The 18,464-nt window shown below is 45.7% G+C and overlaps 1 protein-coding gene across 2 annotated transcripts in view; it reads left to right on the forward strand.

The window, feature by feature from the left end:
• Positions 1 to 18,464, forward strand: part of SAMD4A (sterile alpha motif domain containing 4A) — a 149,968-nt gene that overhangs the window by 65,883 nt on the left and 65,621 nt on the right. For both annotated transcript variants that reach the window (XM_082217651.1, XM_082217650.1), the window contains exon 3: positions 14,709 to 15,230. In XM_082217651.1, the coding sequence (XP_082073777.1) occupies positions 14,709 to 15,230 (522 nt within the window). The remainder of the gene's footprint in view (positions 1 to 14,708; positions 15,231 to 18,464) is intronic.

Consider the following 18,464-nt stretch of genomic DNA (forward strand, 5'->3'; position numbering starts at 1 on the left):
CTTCTGTTTCAGTGTATCTGAAGAAGTGTGCATGCACACAAAAGCTCATACCAAGAACTAACTTAGTTGGTCTTTAAGGTGCTACTGGAAGGAATTTTTTTATTTTGACTATGGCAGACCAACACGGCTACCTATCTATATAAGTTTTAGAAGACATCTGAAGGCAGTCCTGTTTAGGGAGGGTTTTTAATTATCGGTGGCTTACTATGTTTTTATATCTGTTGCAAGCTGCCCAGAGTGGGGCGACCCAGTCACATGGGCGGGGTGCAAATAATAAAATTAGCACCACCGTTAAATAGATCAGAACAAATGCTAAATATAAAGACCTGATGCAACCTAACCTCTGACTCCACTTTCTGCAAGCAGATCAGGGTGAATGCTCAATAAACAGAGCGGCCTGAGGGTTAAAACACCCAATTCTGCCTGGAACCGGAACTAGACCAAATAAATAAATAGATCTGCGAAGCGAATTCTATCAGGACAGCTTTTCTCCCCCTAATTTGCTGGATGGACCTGAAATAACAGTCATTGCTAAATCATAAGAGCATGAGAAAAGTCAGCTGGATCAAGCCACTGTTATCACAGTGGCCACCCAGATGCTTCTATGGAAAACTCTGAAAGTTGGCCACAGTGATACCTTGGTTCTCAAACGCATTGGTACTCAAACAACATGGAACCCAAACACTGCAAACCCGGAAGTAAGTGTTCTGGTTTGCGAACTTTTTTCGGAAGCTGAACGTGCTCCGTTTTGAGTGTTACTCTTCCAATTTGAGTGCCACACTTCCATTTTGAGTGTTACGCTGGGGTCTGTCTGTTTTTGCTATTTATTTTGCAATTTTGTGGTTCTTTTTTTTGTGACTGTGTGGAACCCTGTTCAGCTATTGATTGATTGTGCAACTGCAGTACATTGTTTATTGCTTTCATTTTATGGATCAATGGTCTCGTTAGATAGTAAAATAGTAAAATTCCAGTTAAATTGCTGTTTTAGGGCAGGCATGACTAAATCCGGCCCGCCGGTCGGTTTAATCCAATCCTAAAAAAGCTCAGCAACTTTGGCTGGCCCCCATGGCCCTTCACTTCATCAAATCTGGCCCTCTTTGAAAAAAAGTTTGGAAACCACTGGTTTTAGGGGTTGTGTTTAAAAGTCTGGAATGGATTAGTCCGTTTTGCATTACTTTCTATGGGAAAGCACGCCTTGGTTTTGGAACGCTTTGGTTTTGGAACGGACATCCGGAACGGATTAAGTTTGAGAACCAAGGTACCACTGCATTGGGAAGCCATTGCTCCAGAGCGCCACCTGCAGAATGGACAAGCATGGGACAGAAAACTCCTCTCGTTCCGCTTGGCAGGGACCGAGTGAAACCGTGTACGCTCTAATTTTAGACCGGTGTTATTACAGGTCACAAGAGAGCCAGCTTGGAGCTCAAGCCGAGTGGCCGGTCACACGCGGAAGCTGCAAAAATAAAATTGGGGGAAGGGGGGGAGAGAGAGAAGACCGGCGGTCACATGACAGCGTCACATGAAGAGGAGGCTTGCGCAAGGAACGATCTGTTTTGTTTTCAGTTTGGTCGAGAGCACTAAAATAGTTTGTGCGCCCTACTTTGACAAAAAAGCGAAACCAATGCATTGCTTTAGTGTTTCCTTCCTTTCGGCACCTCACACACACCCCGATGTCAACTGCCAGCTGATTGTTGGTGCTAGTGTTGTTATTGTTTAGTCGTTTAGTCGTGTCCAACTCTTCGTGACCCCCTGGACCAGAGCACACAAGGCACTCCTGTCTTCCACTGCCTCCCGCAGTTTGGTCAGACTCATGTTTGTATCTTCGAGAACACTGTCCAGCTATCTCGTCCTCTGTCGTCCCCTTCTCCTTGTGCCCTCCATCTTTCCCAACATCAGGGTCTTTTCCAGGGAGTCTTGTCTTCTCATGAGGTGGCCAAAGTCTTGGAGCCTCAGCTTCACAATCTGTCCTTCCAGTGAGCACTCAGGGCTGATTTCCTTCAGAATGGAGAGGTTTGATCTTCTTGCAGCCCATGGGACTCTCAAGAGTCTCCTCCAGCACCAGAATTCAAAAGCATCAATTCTTCGGCGATCAGCCTTCTTTATGGTCCAGCTCTCACTTCCATACATCACTACTGGGAAAACCATAGCTATAACTATACGGACCTTTGTTGGCCAGGTGATGTCTCTGCTTCTTAAGATGCTGTCTAGGTTTGTCATTGCTTTTCTCCCAAGAATTCCTAATGCTATACTGCTGCTATCGGGAGCTTTCTCCTGCTGTAAAGTGTGCAAAGCCCCGCGTTTTGAATCCAGGCAACCAGCCAATTCCTTCGTTATTTACCCCACACACAGGGGTCACGGGGATTCCTATTTTCCTCCCACAAAATCTGCTCATCACTGCTAGTAGCCTCCGATAGCCCTTTCCTCCATGACTGTGTGATGGTGATTACAGGCACAAGCCGATAAGGACCTTCTGCTGTCATCTGTTACCCAGTTCAGATTGAGCTGTGTCAAAAGTCTGCAAGATTTTTCTTAGCTGCAGTATAAAAACTTCTCCGTGTGCCTTGGAAAGCAAGGGTGGTGTTTTCGCATCCCCTCCACTAGCCCTGAGATGTTGCATAATTTACCCTCAGGTTAGAACGGCTAAAAAAGGCATCCTGGAGCAATGCTGCCGATTTATTTCTAGACAGACCATCGGTCTGACTCCCTCTTCATTCTTGTTGACTTCTCTTAACAGGATTTGAAGATGAGCAACCGAGGTGGTTTAGTTTGCTGGGGCTATGTTTTCCAGAAAGTGTATGTGTGTTATTTTTCCCTTTTCTCCCTTAAACTGCCTCTTCTTAGACTACCATCGCCTTCCAGCTTTCCCCAACAGCATGCCCTTCCAGATGTGTTGGGACCACACCTCTGAAGCTGAAAGCAAGAGCATAATAAAACAGCAATTTTAAGGCCTGTCTGCTCACAATCAGAGCTCTTAAATGCGCCTTGGTAACGGTGTGTAGGAATAAGACTTCATTTGCTGCTGCTGTGATATTCTTGGATCCCTAGCACTGTGTTTTCCTTCTTCAGTCTTACCAAAATAATCCTCGTGGTCTTTAATTATACTCCTGGCTCCTTGTTATAAATTGCTGTCTTGTTTACAAATGGTAAAAAAAGACGAAGAAATCACTGGGGGGTTTTCTGTGTGTGCGCTCATTGATTCTCCCACCTACCACATTTCTTTGCGTTGCTCATTCACATTCTTACGAAAGCTAAAAGTCTATCGAGGGCAGCCTCCTTCCTGTGAAACTTCCAACTCTCAAGGCAGCGGTAGCGGTGTTTTGGTTATTTTGGAGAGGGATCGTCCCACCGGTATGGGGTGTCTTTTGAGCAGTGTTCCCCAAATGTTCCGTACCTGGAGCACATCTGCTTTCCTGGATTTTAGTTCTGCATTCAAAGAGAGAGGGAGCCTAATAATATTGCTAAGCCACTATGCAGAACTGGATAAATTAACTGGAAGGATTCGAAACCTGCGGGATCAGAGATTCTTAGAAGACTGGAGTAAACATACGAACTATTTGAAAAGTAATAGAAATGAACAGGTTACGCTAGTAGGACTGCAAGAAGTTTTGTAAGGAGAATTATATGAAATATTACAAGAAAGACCATGAGGAGAATTATTAGTTGATGACAATTAAGAGTGATAGATGTATTAAGAAATGCAGAATAAGTGATAAAAGATGGGAAATCATCAGAGGTGTTGACAGAAGTCTAAAATAATGTTTAAGAAAAGAAGTTATGTTATGTGATTGTTGGAAATGATATGTTAAGAAAACATATATATATATATGTATATATATTCTGCTCTGTTCCCTCACAACATGAACAAGCGTGACGACACGTCCCGCCTGCCAGACATCTGGAAATTAGCCCTCCCCACAAAAACCGACACCAGAACCAGAGGCACACAGAACGCCGTCACCAATCAACCACACCAGACCCAAACCCAGACCCTCTCCACAGACATATTACAGACTCCATCCAGTAGCCAAACTATAGTGGCACCTCCGGATGCTGCACCCCCCTGCAATCCCTACATAGATCTGGCGGGCACTAGGCACAAAATCACAGCTCGCCCCTATACACGAAGCCAAGCCAGAGCACAACTAAATGCAGCACAGCCATCTTCTCAGAAAAACTCTTCACAAGCTCAAGAGGTCAAGACACGAAATCTTTAGCAACTAATCTACACTTAATGACCCACCCAGGGGTATTCAGAATATCACTCATGAAATCACTCAAGATATCCCTCAAGTAATTAAGGAACAAAAGAAGAAAAGGCACACTAATCTAGGAACTTCCTCTCTGCCCAGAACGTTGGAGGCTATACACCACACCCCTCAACAGTATTTATAGGAACTCAAACACCAGATTCTGCTCTGTTCCAGTAACAAGAAGCCGAAAGCACCAGCCTGAAGATGACGAGTGAGACCTCGTCGAAACGTCGCCCAGACACCCCTACTCTTACACGGGAAGACACCCGAAGACACCAAAACCTGCATTCCTGTACCCGTGAAAATCTACGAAAGCATATATATATATATATATATATATATATATATATATATATATATATGCAGGTTTTGGTGTCTTCGGGTGTCTTCCCGTGTAAGAGTCGGGGTGTCTGGGCGACGTTTCGACGAGGTCTCACTCGTCATCTTCAGGCTGGTGCTTTCGGCTTCTTGTTACTGGAACAGAGCAGAATCTGGTGTTTGAGTTCCTATAAATACTGTTGAGGGGTGTGGTGTATAGCCTCCAACGTTCTGGGCAGCACGTACTTCATCCACAATGGACAAAGATACAAACAGATAGAAGGAGCACCTATGGGATCACCCCTCTCACCGGTCATCGCAAATTTGTACATGGAACACTTTGAAACCAATGCTTTAGACAAGTCAGAACACAAACCCAAACTTTGGCTCAGATATGTTGACGACACCTTTGTAATTTGGCCACACGGGAAAGAAAAACTAGATAGCTTCCTCACACATCTCAACAGCCTACACCCCAAAATACAATTCACTATGGAAATAGAAGACAACAACCAACTCCCCTTTCTTGACGTCCTAATCTACAAAAAACCTGATGGCTCCCTAGGACACACTATCTACCGGAAAAAAACACACACCAACCGCTACTTACATGCACAATCACACCACCACCCTGCACAAATAAACTCCGTAGCCAAGACTCTCATCTCCAGAACCAAACGCCTGGCTGACAAAGACCACTTGACAACTGAGTTACAGAATCTCTCAAATGTGTTAATCGCCAATGGATACCAGAAAAACAAGGTTACGAAGCTAATCCAAAAAGAAACACCCCCCAAAAACCAAGACACAGAAGAAAACAATGGCATGGCCCTCCTTCCTTATATCAAGGGCACTACAGACAAAATTAGCAAAATCCTCCATAAACACAATATCAAAACAGCCTTCTGCACCAAACAAAAAATAGCCAATATCCTCAGAAACCCAAAAGACAAAATCCAGCTCGAAAACCAAGGGGTCTATGAAATACCCTGCAAAGTCTGCCCAGCCACGTACATTGGACAAACAAACAGACGAATAAATGCACGTATCGCAGAACACAAGAATGCCGTCAAAAAAGAAGAAAAAACTTCCTCTCTTTTCCAACACATGAAAGAAACAGGACACGAAATTAATTTTGCAGATTCCAAATTGCTCTTTAACATGGAACATCACCACAAGAGAATAATCATGGAAGCCATCGAGATAGAGAAACACCCTCACAACATGAACAAGCGTGACGACACGTCCCGCCTGCCTGACATCTGGAAATTAGCCCTCCCCACAAAAACCGACACCAGAACCAGAGGCACACAGAACGCCGTCACCAATCAACCACACCAGACCCAAACCCAGACCCTCTCCACAGACATATTACAGACTCCATCCAGTAGCCAAACTATAGTGGCACCTCCGGATGCTGCACCCCCCTGCAATCCCTACACAGATCTGGCTGGCACAAGGCACAAAATTACAGCTCGCCCCTATACACGAAGCCAAGCCAGAGCACAACTAAATGCAGCACAGCCATCTTCTCAGAAAAACTCTTCACAAGCTCAAGAGGTCAAGACACGAAAGCTTTAGCAACTAATCTACACTTAATGACCCACCCAGTGGTATTCAGAATATCACTCATGAAATCACCCAAGATATCCCTCAAGTAATTAAGGAACAAAAGAAGAAAAGGCACACTAATCTAGGAACTTCCTCTCTGCCCAGAACGTTGGAGGCTATACACCACACCCCTCAACAGTATTTATAGGAACTCAAACACCAGATTCTGCTCTGTTCCAGTAACAAGAAGCCGAAAGCACCAGCCTGAAGATGACGAGTGAGACCTCGTCGAAACGTCGCCCAGACACCCCGACTCTTACACGGGAAGACACCCGAAGACACCAAAACCTGCATTCCTGTACCCGTGAAAATCTACGAAAGCATATATATATATATATATATATATATATATATATATATATATATGTATTGTAATAATAATTAATCAATAAAAATAATTAAATAATAAACACAACCTGTATTTTTTGCTCTATAAGACTCACTTTTTCCCTCTTGCTGTTCTGGCTTCTGAGATTCAGAATATTTTTTTTCTTGTTTTCCTCCTCCAAAAACTAGGTGCATCTAATGGTCTGGTGTGTCTTATAGAGCAAAAAAATATGGTATATATAAAATATTGCTAAGCCTCTCTTTCCCAGAGTGGTTCAACAATCAGTCCTCGTTCACCAGGAACTTCTGTGACGAGAAACAGGGATGTCCTAACAGCTCTCTGCACCCTTAGCAAACTGCAGCTCCCAGAATACCTTGGGGGAAGAAGCCATGACTGTTTAAAGTGGTTTCATGGTGCTTTTCAACGTGTGGTATGAATGCGGCCTTAGTCAGGGATGTTGTGACTTTATACTGCGGTTCCCTTGATCAGAGGGGCTTCAGCTTGTGTCTTGCACCTGAGTGTGAATGTCTGGGTGTGAGCACACTCCTGGCCATGCTTACAGAAAACAACGTTCAGCTTCTGCCATAACCTGCACCCATCCTGCCTAGAAGTGATTTGTGTAGATCGCTTAAGTGCTGGAATTTTGCTGACCATGTTGAGATGCTTAGACGTTAAAGCCAAAGGTGTCGATTTTATACAGCTGACAGGAACTGCCTTTACGTTGAGAGGAAATGTCTGCTGGGCTTTTACCAAAACTGTATGTGAAGTCTGCCGAAAGCACAATGACCAACCTGCTGCCGTTCAGGTTTATCACCTGCACCAAGCAAGGTCAAAGGTTAGGTGAGACAGGAGTCGGACTCCATCAGCGTCTGGTGGGACCAGGTTGAGAAAGAGTACAGTGGTGCCCCGCAAGACGAACGCCTCGCAAGACGGAAAACCCGCAAGACGAAAGGGTTTTCTGTTTTGGAGGCGCTTTGCAAGACGAATTTCCCTATGGGCTTGCTTCGCAAGACGAAAGCCCATAGGAAATCTCCGGGGACCTGTTTTAAATTGCTGGCGGTCGGGAGCAAAGACTTTTGCCCCCCGCCGGCCTTCAGAAGAGGTCCAGGACCTCTTCTGAAGGCCGGTGGGGGGCAAAAGTCTTTGCCCCCCCCCCGCCTGCCTTCCCGGGACAGCGGAGACCTCTCCGCTGCCCCGGGCAATCTTAAAATGCTGGCGGGCAGGAGCGAAGAGTTCGCTCCCGCCCGCCAGCATTTTAAAATCTCCCCGGGACAGCAGGGGCTTTTAAAATGCTGGCGGTCGGCAGCAAAGCCCTCCTGTCCCCGGAGCTTGCGGGGCGGGAGGTGGGGAGAAGGGCTTTTTTCCCCACCGCCAGCCTTCAGAACAGCCTTCTGAAGGCTGGTTGTGGGAAGAAAAGCCCTTGTCCCCCCCCCCAGCCTTCAGAAGAGGTCGGGGGACAGACTGTCCCCGGACCTGGTCTGAAGGTGGTTTCCCTAGGAACGCATTAATTGATTTTCAATGCATTCCTATGGGAAACCGTGCATCGCAAGACGAAAAACTCGCAAGAAGAAAAAACTTGCGGAACGAATTAATTTCGTCTTGCGAGGCACCACTGTACAATGAATGGTAAAGTTCAAGTTAGTATCAGCGGACATTTGAGGCTTTTGAGGTGCAGCTGATTGGTGGAGAGGAATTTCAGAAGTGCTGCCATTGGCCTGAAAGCCAAGATCCATCCCTGAGCCTTGACTTAACTGGAGAAAATGAGAGAAAGGAGGTGTTGAGAAATGAGTGGATATATTATTGTAAGAGGGGCTTGGTGTGCATGATGCCTTTGCGTGACATCCAAGCCTGTCATTTTATATCTATACGTTGGGAGCCAACAGTTGAAGGAACTTCTGGAGTGGTCAAGGCAATTTCTTTAATGCCCCTAGACCATGGGTAGGCAAACTAAGGCCCAGGGGCCAGATTTGGCCCAATCGCCTTCTCAATCCGGCCCGCAGACAGTCCGGGAATCAGCGTGTTTTTACATGAGTAGAATGTGTGCTTTTATTTTAAATGGATCTCTGGGTTATTTGTGGGGCATTCATTCATTTCCCTCCCCAAAATATAGTCTGGCCCCCCACAAGTTCTGAGGGACGGTGGACCGGCCCCCTGCTGAAAAAGTTTGCTGACCCCTGCTCAAGACAAACCTGTTAAGCATCCTTTTTACACGTTTAAAGGGTTGGTCAGGTACAGACATGTTGCCTTAGAAACAACTCAATAGTGCCTTCAGAAAGAGGCGGAAAGTCTCGCTCTCCCATACCTGGCTGTATGCCACTCATCCTAGGGCAGTGATGGCGAACCTTTTAGAGACAGAGTGCCCAAACTGCAACCCAAAACCCACTTATTTATTGCAAAGTGCCAACGCAGCAATTTAACCTGAATACTGAGGTTTTAGTTTAGAAAAAAACCACTCGTCCATTAAGATCTTCTGCCTTAAAAGAAAAACACAATAACAGAGCTTTCAACGACGCAAACAACTTTTTATTGAAAGGCAAAAGCTTGCATTTGGCATGCTTTTGAACAATTCATGTGATTTTTGCTCTTGTGCGCATGCTGATAATTTGTCTAACCTTGCTGAACTCAAGGCAGCTTACTCCCAAGTAGGAACAACAGACTGGCGGGAGGCCCTGGCACATCAAAAGTCCACGCCTGCTCAGCCAGGGTTAGGTAAAGGTAAAGGGACCCCTGACCATTAGGTCCAGTCGTGGCCGACTCTGGGGTTGCGGCGCTCATCTCACTTTATTGGCCAAGGGAGCCGGCGTACAGCTTTCGGGTCATGTGGCCAGCATGACGAAGCCGCTTCTGGCGAACCAGAGCAGCGCATGGAAACACTGTTTACCTTCCCGCCGGAGTGGTACCTATTTATCTACTTGCACTTTGACGTTCTTTCGAAGCAGGAGCAGGGACCGAGCAACGGGAGCTCACCCCGTCGCGGGGATTCGAACCGCTGACCTTCTGATCGGCAAGTCCTAGGCTCTGTGGTTTAACCCACAGCGCCACCCGCGTCCCCTTGTATGTATAAATGTAAATACGACTGTATATCATAAAGGCAGCACAGCCTCCAGTGATCTCACCCTATACTGAGACCAAGGCAGTCACTGGCACCCCCAAAGTCTCTCACAGCTGCTTTGAGATGAGGATGCAGGTAACATTGCATTTTGAGGTGTGCCTCCAGTTTCAATCTAGAAAGCACCGTGCTCAGGTATAAAAAATCTAGGAGGTCCTAAAGCAGTGTTTCTCAAAGTGACCAGTACCACCCCCTGGGGGGCAGTGGGATCACCTGGGGGGGGTGCTAAGAGGCAAGGAGGCTCCAGGGGGAGGTGCAAAAGACTATTAGACCTTGAAAAGCTGGTAGCACTGGAATCCCAAAGGGTTCATAATTACAATTTATTTTGTTGCTTTTATTTTTTCTTATCATTGTTATGCAAATTGGGAAATTCGTGGAAGGGAACCTTGGTCGGCCTTAGAAAAAATGGTTTAAGAATAAGAACTGATGTATAAGTTCGAGGATTAAGTTTGGATAAGGTAAAACTGGATTTTGTAAATGAACTAAACTAAATGAAGATAAGGTTGTCAAAAATAAACTGAAGAAAGGGATGAGAAACACTGCAAAATTAATGAATGTTAGAACGATGACGGCTTAGAAGCTAGGTGGTTATAGCAATCATGTTCAAGTTAAAAGAAAAGAAAAGTTAAAACTAAATGAAATTAAGGGAGAGGACTTGCTGAATAAATATTTTGAAATTGGAATACAGAAAGGGGAGGTAGGAGGAGGTCAGCGAAGTAAGGCATAAGAAAATAAGGGATTGAAATTATACTTGTTCTTTTTTGTCTGTGTTTTGTTTGTCTTTTTTTGTATATAATTTCTGAATTATTTTTTTTTAATGAAAAGCTGGTAGCACTGAATCATCAAGTTCATCAGTTTTGTTGAATTAATTAAGCTACATAGTCTTACCGTATTTTTCGCTCCATAAGACGCACCTGACCATAAGACGCACCTAGTTTTTAAAGGGGGAATGCAAGGAAAAAAATATTCTTTAAACACTGACAGTTTGCTCTGTGCGGCTCTTGGGGGCTTTTGCGGGAGGAAGGGACAGTGATCCCTCTCGCTGTTCGGGCTTCTGGGATAGCTGCGCAGCCTGCATTCGCTCCATAAGATCCCCTTACTTTTTAGGAGGGAAAAAGTGCGTCTTACAGAGCGAAAAATACGGTAATTGGATTTTGAATAAACGCACCGTTGCTGTTAATTGTGCTAATATTTTCCTGGGTGGGCCATGCAAACAGCTGTTTATGAATAATGCTTTTTGTAGGGTGGAGGGGCACTGGCGTGAATTTACAGAACCAAGGGAGCGGTGCCCCAAAAGAAATTCAGGAACCACTGTCTGAAAGACTTCTTGAAGGCTGTGTGTGTGTGTGTGTGTGTGTGTGTGTGTGTGTGTTAGATCTGATTAGAAGCTACCCTGAACTGGCCAGTTGGATTTTCAGCTTGCGGTGTTTTGTGCCGGGGGGGTGCATTGTCGGCCATGAAACATGGCCATGAAACATGAGGAGAGAGCTCTGTGTATTTGGGGCATGCCTGTGATGTCGGAGGCGGTTGCATGACCGCCATAGGACTGTGTGGGTTTGGGCGATTTAAGCACAAATGTGCCGCTGAACCGAGATGCTTGCCATTCTTTTTCTCCTACACGTCTTTCCCCTTCCTTCCTTCCTTCCTTCCTTCCTTCCTTCCTTCCTTCCTTCTGCAGCAGCTCCTTGCCTTTCTGCCTCCACTTTTATCTGTGAACCTGCCATAACCCCCATGCAGACAGTGGCGTAGCGTGGGGGGTGCAGGGGGGGCCGGCCGCACCGGGCACAACATCTGGGGGTTAGGGTTAGGGGGCGCAAATCCACGGGTTAGGGGGCGCAAATCCATGGGTTAGGGGGCGCAAATTACTTGCCTTGCCCCGGGTGCTGACAACCCATGCTACGCCACTGCATGCAGAGACATTTGGCTCTCTGTCGGCTTTCCAAGTGGAATTTGCACAATGTTAGGATAAGAGCAGTGATGGTGGGTGTAAACCTGGACAACCCAGAATGGCAACGAGAATTATGGATGGTTCTGGGGACGCGGGTGGCGCTGTGGGTTAAACCACAGAGCCTAGGACTTGCCGATCAGAAGGTCAGCGGTTCGAATCCCCGCAACGGGTGAGCTCCCATTGCTCGGTCCCTGCTCCTGCCAACCTAACAGTTCCAAAGCACGTCAAAGTGCAAGTAGATAAATAGGTACCGCTCCAGCGGGAAGGTAAACGGCACTTCCGTGTGCTGCTCTGGTTCGCCAGAAGCGGCTTAGTCATGCTGGCCACATGACCCGGAAGCTGTACACCGGCTCCCTCAGCCGATAAAGCGAGATGAGTGCCGCAACCCCAGAGTCGGCCACAATTGGACCTAATGGTCAGGGGTCCCTTTACCCTTACCTGGGGAAGTTGCATAGGAAGCCTTGCTTATGTCAGAATGGATTCGCTTAACAGTAAGGCAGATAGTGATGGGAAGTAGGGGGAGGAGAGAGAGGTGGGGAAATATTGTAGTCATAGGTGTATCAGTGTATTCAAATCTGAATTGTCAAATTGTGTTATTATTGTCGTTATGGTTTTTGCTGTATATGTCTTTGCGGTTGATGTTTGTATCGAAAAAATGATTAATTAAATTTTTAAAAAGAATGGATTTGCGTAAGTCACCAAATGAGATCATCACTGTGTTAAAAGCAAGCTTTCTGTTTCTACCTCAGATATTTTCTAAGCAAGAGTGAATAAATTACACCAGTACAATCCTAAATATGTTTACTCAAGAGTAAGGCCCTCTGATTTCAGTGGGACTTGGTGCCTGTGTAAGTAACGATTGGATTGCAACCTTGCCCATTAAAACAGTGAAAGACAGTAGGAAATTTTGCCTAGCAGAATTCAAAAAGAAGTTTGTCTGCCTTTTCCAGTCAAACCAAGTGTGGTACTGTTTCATTGATTCTGTTTTGACTATTTATTTGTGCTTTCATCTTGAATCTTTATTTTGTGAATGGCCCTGAGATCTTTTGAAATAAGCAAGTATCCTACTTTTAAAATAAAAAATTCCTTCCAGTAGCACCTTAAAGACCAACTAAGTTAGTTCTTGGTATGAGCTTTCGTGTGCATGCACACTTCTTCAGATACCATTTCGTGCATGCACACGAAAGCTCATACCAAGAACTAACTTAGTTGGTCTTTAAGGTGCTACTAGAAGGAATTTTTTTATTTTGACTATGGCAGACCAACACGGCTACCTATCTGTAACTACTTTTAAAAGACATCTGAAGGCAGCCCTGTTTAGGGAAGTTTTTAATGTTTAATGCTGTATTGTGTTTTTAATATTCGATTGGGAGCCTCCCAGAGTGGCTGGGGAAACCCAGCCAGATGGGCGGGGTATAAATAATAAATTGTTCTTATTATATTATCATTATTTTGATGACGGCTGGTAAATAAATCTAATAAATAAATAAGAATAAGCCACAGATAAATGCTTGGCTACAGTCACTGCTCTCTCTTCTCTGGAAGTTCATGGTAAGACATATTTTGGGTTTGTGTTGCATGTGAACTGGGTCTGTGTGGAAAGTACTGCTATTCTTTTTAATTCTGAATTTGTTATATCCACCATAAAAAAAACCCAAATATAAATTAATCAGGGTGTGTAACAGGTAAGTAGTTACAGATAGGTAGCCGTGTTGGTCTGCCATAGTCAAAATAAAGAAATTCCTTCCAGTAGCACCTTAAAGACCAACTAAGTTAGTTCTTGGTATGAGCTTTCGTGTGCATGCACACTTCTTCAGATACACTGAAACAGAAGTTGCCAGATCCAGAAATAGACTGGAAAGAGAAGCTGCTGAATTGCAACTCATTACCAAACTTAAAACCATGGAGAGACCTGGTCTGAACAAAGACATTGGATTCTTATCTCATTATACATGACTAAGCCATTTTTCACCTTCTCACCCCTTGCCTTTTCCTGTAAGACCTATTGCAGTCGTTAAGAGTCGTCAACAGGCTCATCTCAGCTATCTGCCAATCTCCCATTCCCACCACCCTTCTGAGTAATACCCCTCCCCACCTTCTCACTATATAGAAGGATCTGGCAACTTCTGTTTCAGTGTATCTGAAGAAGTGTGCATGCACACGAAAGCTCATACCAAGAACTAACTTAGTTGGTCTTTAAGGTGCTACTGGAAGGAATTTATTTTAACAGGTAAGTAGTTATTTTCTTCCCCTGGTCCACAAATGATCAGTACAGGTCTGTGTGGATCAGTGACCCTCGCATATCTTTTCTGACTGTATCTTGTGCCAGTGGCAACAGGGCAGCTGACCCAGGTGTGATTTCTTTATTTTATTCGTTATTTTTATTTTACTTATTAATTTGGTATACTGTCCTATGCCCGTAGACCTCAGGGCGGTTCGCAACACAAAACTGCAATATAAAAAACACAGAATACATAATAAAACCAAAAACAACCCAATACAGTGGACACTTGGGTTGCAAACGTGATCCGTGAGGGAAGCATGTTTGCAACCCGCAGCGTCCACAACCCACAGCGCTGCGTCTGCACACAAGCGGGTCGCAATTCGGCGCTTCTGCGCATGCGCAAAGCACGATTTAGCGCTTCTGCGCATGCACAAGCGCCGAAACCCGGAAGTAACTCGTTCCGGTACTTCCGGGTTCGGCACAGTGCACAACCCGAAATCGCGCAACCTGACACGTCTGTAACCCGAGGTATGACTGTAATCCCGCCTCCCCCAACCTATTATTCTATTTATTAAATTTTTATGTCATCTATTAAATTTCTTTAATCTTCCTGATTGCAATAACAGGCTGAGAAAATCAGCGCCTGGGCGTTCTGTGTGACTCAGAAGTCTGCACACTCCCAGCAGAGAGATCAAGTCACCTCTTTGGTTTGGTTTTGCACTCCCTTTTCTTCTTCCGCTTTGTGCGGGGAGGAGAAAAGAACTAGACTGCGTCGTTGCTTGTTCTGCGGGGATCGGCCTCGCAAAGCCGCCTCGGTGCGTCTGAATCTCCTTATTTGCTCGCTCGGGCGGTTTGCTGATTTCACAACTCTCTTTCTCCTGCCCCTTTCCTCCTCCCCCCCCCCTTCCCTGGCACAACAGGAATCATTAACCAGTGGCAGCAGGAATCAAAGGACAAGGTGATTTCGCTCCTGCTAACCCACCTGCCTCTGCTGAAGCCGGGGAACATTGAGGCGAAAGTGGAGTACATGAAGCTCCTTCCCAAAATCCTGGCTCACTCCATCGAACACAACCAGCACATAGAGGAGAGCAGGCAGCTCCTGTCTTACGCCCTGATCCACCCCGCCACGTCCCTAGAGGACAGGAGCGCCCTGGCCATGTGGCTGAACCACCTGGAGGACCGCACATCGCTGGGCACCTACGGGAGCCAGGGCAGGGGCCGGTCCGACTCGGTCGATTACGGGCCCTCGCACTACTATCACCAAAGACAGAACTCGGACGATAAGCTCAACGGGTGGCAGAGTTCGCGGGACTCCGGCATCTGCGTCAACGCCTCCAGCTGGCAGGATAAGAACCTGGGCTGCGAGAACGGCCACCTCCCTCTCTATTCCTCCTCTTCCGTCCCCGCAACAATCAACACGATCGGAACGGGCACGGGCACAAGTAAGTCGCGGGTGGCGGTCTTGGGGGGCGTGCGGGAGGGCTCTTTCCTTTTCCTCCAGTCGCACCGCACTGAGCAAACTTGAACAAAACAGCGTATAACTCGAGGGGAAAGAAGCCGTGCCTAAATTAGGGTCTGGGCTGGTGGAGAACAGGGTCAGGTTCAGTTAGGCAGCTGGAGGAATGTCACAGCTACGCAGCCAATCAGAGCACGTGTTGCCTCTGTCAAACATCCCTGGTTGCTAAGCAACCCCTCCACCACCTTCCCTTGGCTAAGTGGGCTTACCTCGTGTTGTATTTTCCCCCCTTTTTTTAAAAAAAAAGAATATTTATTGAGATTATACAAAAAATTACACATAAAGAAAAAACAAACAAAGACTAACAAACACAAGCTAACAAGAAAGTTGTCAAAAAGGCAACCTAGAAAGAAGAAAAAAAGGAAATAGAAAAAGAAGGGAAAAAAATATATTTTTAAAAAAGATAAATCCATTTTTCAGCATCTTTGATCTCATTTGCTTATTTCCTTGACCTCCTCACACCTCCCCTTTTGTATTCCTGTTTTCCAAGTCTTTTCAGCAAGTTACCTAGCGTTGTATTAACCCTTTAAGTTACAAGCCGAATGATCCCAGCTGTGGCTCTTCCGGCAGGTTTGCATGTCTCACTTCCTATTCCTAAATAAATATTGTTATTTGAAGGTTTTCAAAACGTGGCAACAGCCATGGTAACAAACATCCATTAGGGTTCCAAGCAAGGAGGGAGGGAGTGGAATTGTGTAGGTCTCCTGTGTTGCTGCAAAGATCTAAATGCAGCGCCGACTTCTCCTGGAGAAGCCTAGTTGAAATACGTGAGAGTTGTCTGAGGACTTCAGGGTGCTCGTTCATTTCAGTGGGGATGCGGGTGGCGGTGTGGTCTAAACCACTGAGCCTCTGGGGCTTGCCGATCAGAAGGTCGGCAGTTCAAATCCCCCGTTGCTCTGGCCCAGCTCTTGCCAACCCCAGCAGTTCGAAAGCACGCCAGCGCAAGTAGATAAATAGGTACTACTGCAGCGGGAAGGTAAACAGCGTTTCCATGCATTCTGGCACTCATCACAGTGTCCCATTGTGCCAGAAGCGGTTTAGTCCTGCTGACCACATGACCCAGAAAGCTGTCTGTGGACAAACGCCGGCTCCCTCGCCTGAAAGCAAGATGAGTGCCGCAACCCCATAGTTGCCTTTAACTGGACCTAACGGTCAGGGTTCCCTTTACCTTTACCTATAACACTTTAGAGTGTTCAGAGTGCTTCTTGCCATAGCTGTCAACGTTTCCCTTTTTTAAAGGGAAATTCCCTTATTCCGAATAGGATTCCACACAAGAAAAGGGAAAAGTTGACAGCTATGCTTCTTGCCGATCAGAAGGTCGGTGCTTCGAATCCCCGCGACAGGGTGAGCTCCCGTTGCTCTGTCCCAGCTCCTGCCAACCTAGCAGTTCAAAAGCACACCAGCGCAAGTAGATAAATAGGTACCACTGCGACAGGAAGGTAAACGGCCTTTCCATGCGCTCTGGCTTCAGTCACTGTGTTCTGTTGCACCAGAAGCGGCGTAGTCCTGCTGGCCACATGACCCAGAAAGCTGTCTGTGGACAAACGCCGGCTCCCTAGGCCTGAAAAGTAAGATGAGCACCACAACTCCATAGTCGCCTTTGACTGGACATCTTTCCGCAGGGCCTGCAAGACAGAGTTGTTCCACCAGGCCTTTGGTTAGGGCGCAGCCTGACCCCCTCCTCTGGCAACCTGCACAGAATTTTGCTTAACGGTTGCCATCAATTTGATTTTAATTAATTTTTATAATGAAATGTTTTTAAAATGTTGGATTATTTGATTGTTTGATTATTTGATTGTTGTTAGCCGCCCTGAGCCCGGCTTTGGCTGGGGAGGGCGGGATATAAATAAAATTTATTATTATTATTATTATTATTATTATTATTATTATTATTATTAACCCTTCGGGGCTCTTTTACCTACCCAATGGTTAGGCATGGGAGCTGGTATTGGACAACATTCAGAGACCCACAGCTGCCCCACTCCTGATTTAAATTGGCACTGTTTGTGCTGCTTCCAGAGGAGTCGCCATGTCTGGCGACTGCAACAAAAACAAAGAAATGTTGTAGCTTCACCAGTTCATTGCAGTGTATATTTCCAATCCAGTGGCTTTTTGTTTTGTGGTTTGCATGACATAATCATAGAATCGTAGAGTTGTAAAGTTAGAAGGGACCCCAAGGGTCATCTAGTCCAACCCCCTGCCATTCAGAAATCTCAGTCAAAGCATCCATGACAGATGTCCATCAAACCTCTTCTTAAAAACCCCCAAGGAAGGAGAGTCCACAACCTCCCGAGGGGGATCTTTCCTCTGTTGAGCAGCTCTTACCATCAGAAAGTTCTTCCTGCTATTTAGTTTGAACCTCCTTTCTTGCAACTTTACAATGAATGAATGAATTTCATAGAATCGTAGGATTTCTTTTTTAAAAATAATAATCATCTTTACAGTGGTGCCTCGCAAGACGAAAAGAATCCGTTCTGTGATTCTCTTCGTCTAGCAGTTTTTTCATCTTACGAAGCAAGCCCATTGACGGATTAGAGGATTAGCACTATTAGCGGCTTTTAGCGGCTTATCAGCTTATCGGATCAGCTGATAAGCGGCTTAGAAAAGGGGGGGGAGGGAAAAAAACCCCGCAGGAACTCGCAAGACATTTTCGTCTTGCGAAGCAAGCCCATAGGAGATTCGTTTTGCGAAGCACCTCCAAAACGGAAAACTCTTTCGTCTAGCGAGTTTTCCGTCTTGCGAGGCATTCGTCTTGCGGGGCATCGCTGTATTACTTTTCAATTAGATACTCCACATACACATATTGTATTACATTTTACATTTATACTTGCTCTTCAGAGCTGACTTCCTCCTTCCTTCTTCTGGTTCTTTTTATATCACATATAATTTTATCGCATTATTTTCTTCCATTTTGTATATTGTTATATTGCATGATTTTTTTGGTGCAGGCTGTAGCCATGGACATGCTATGTGATCTGATGGTGAATTTGGGGTGACCCAATGTAAAAATCCTGAGGATCCATGGGCTTTTACCTCCTCCCTCCCAGGCAGCCTCTGCTAGCATCCCTTATCTCTCTCCCGATCTCACAGATCAGCTGTTTCCTTTCAACACTCCCTTCCCTCTTGTTTGCCTTAGTGTCTTTTCCTTGATGGCAATTAA

This window comes from Podarcis vaucheri, assembly GCF_965113315.1.
Source record: "Podarcis vaucheri genome assembly, chromosome: 1".
NCBI classification, from domain to species: Eukaryota; Metazoa; Chordata; class Lepidosauria; order Squamata; family Lacertidae; genus Podarcis; species Podarcis vaucheri.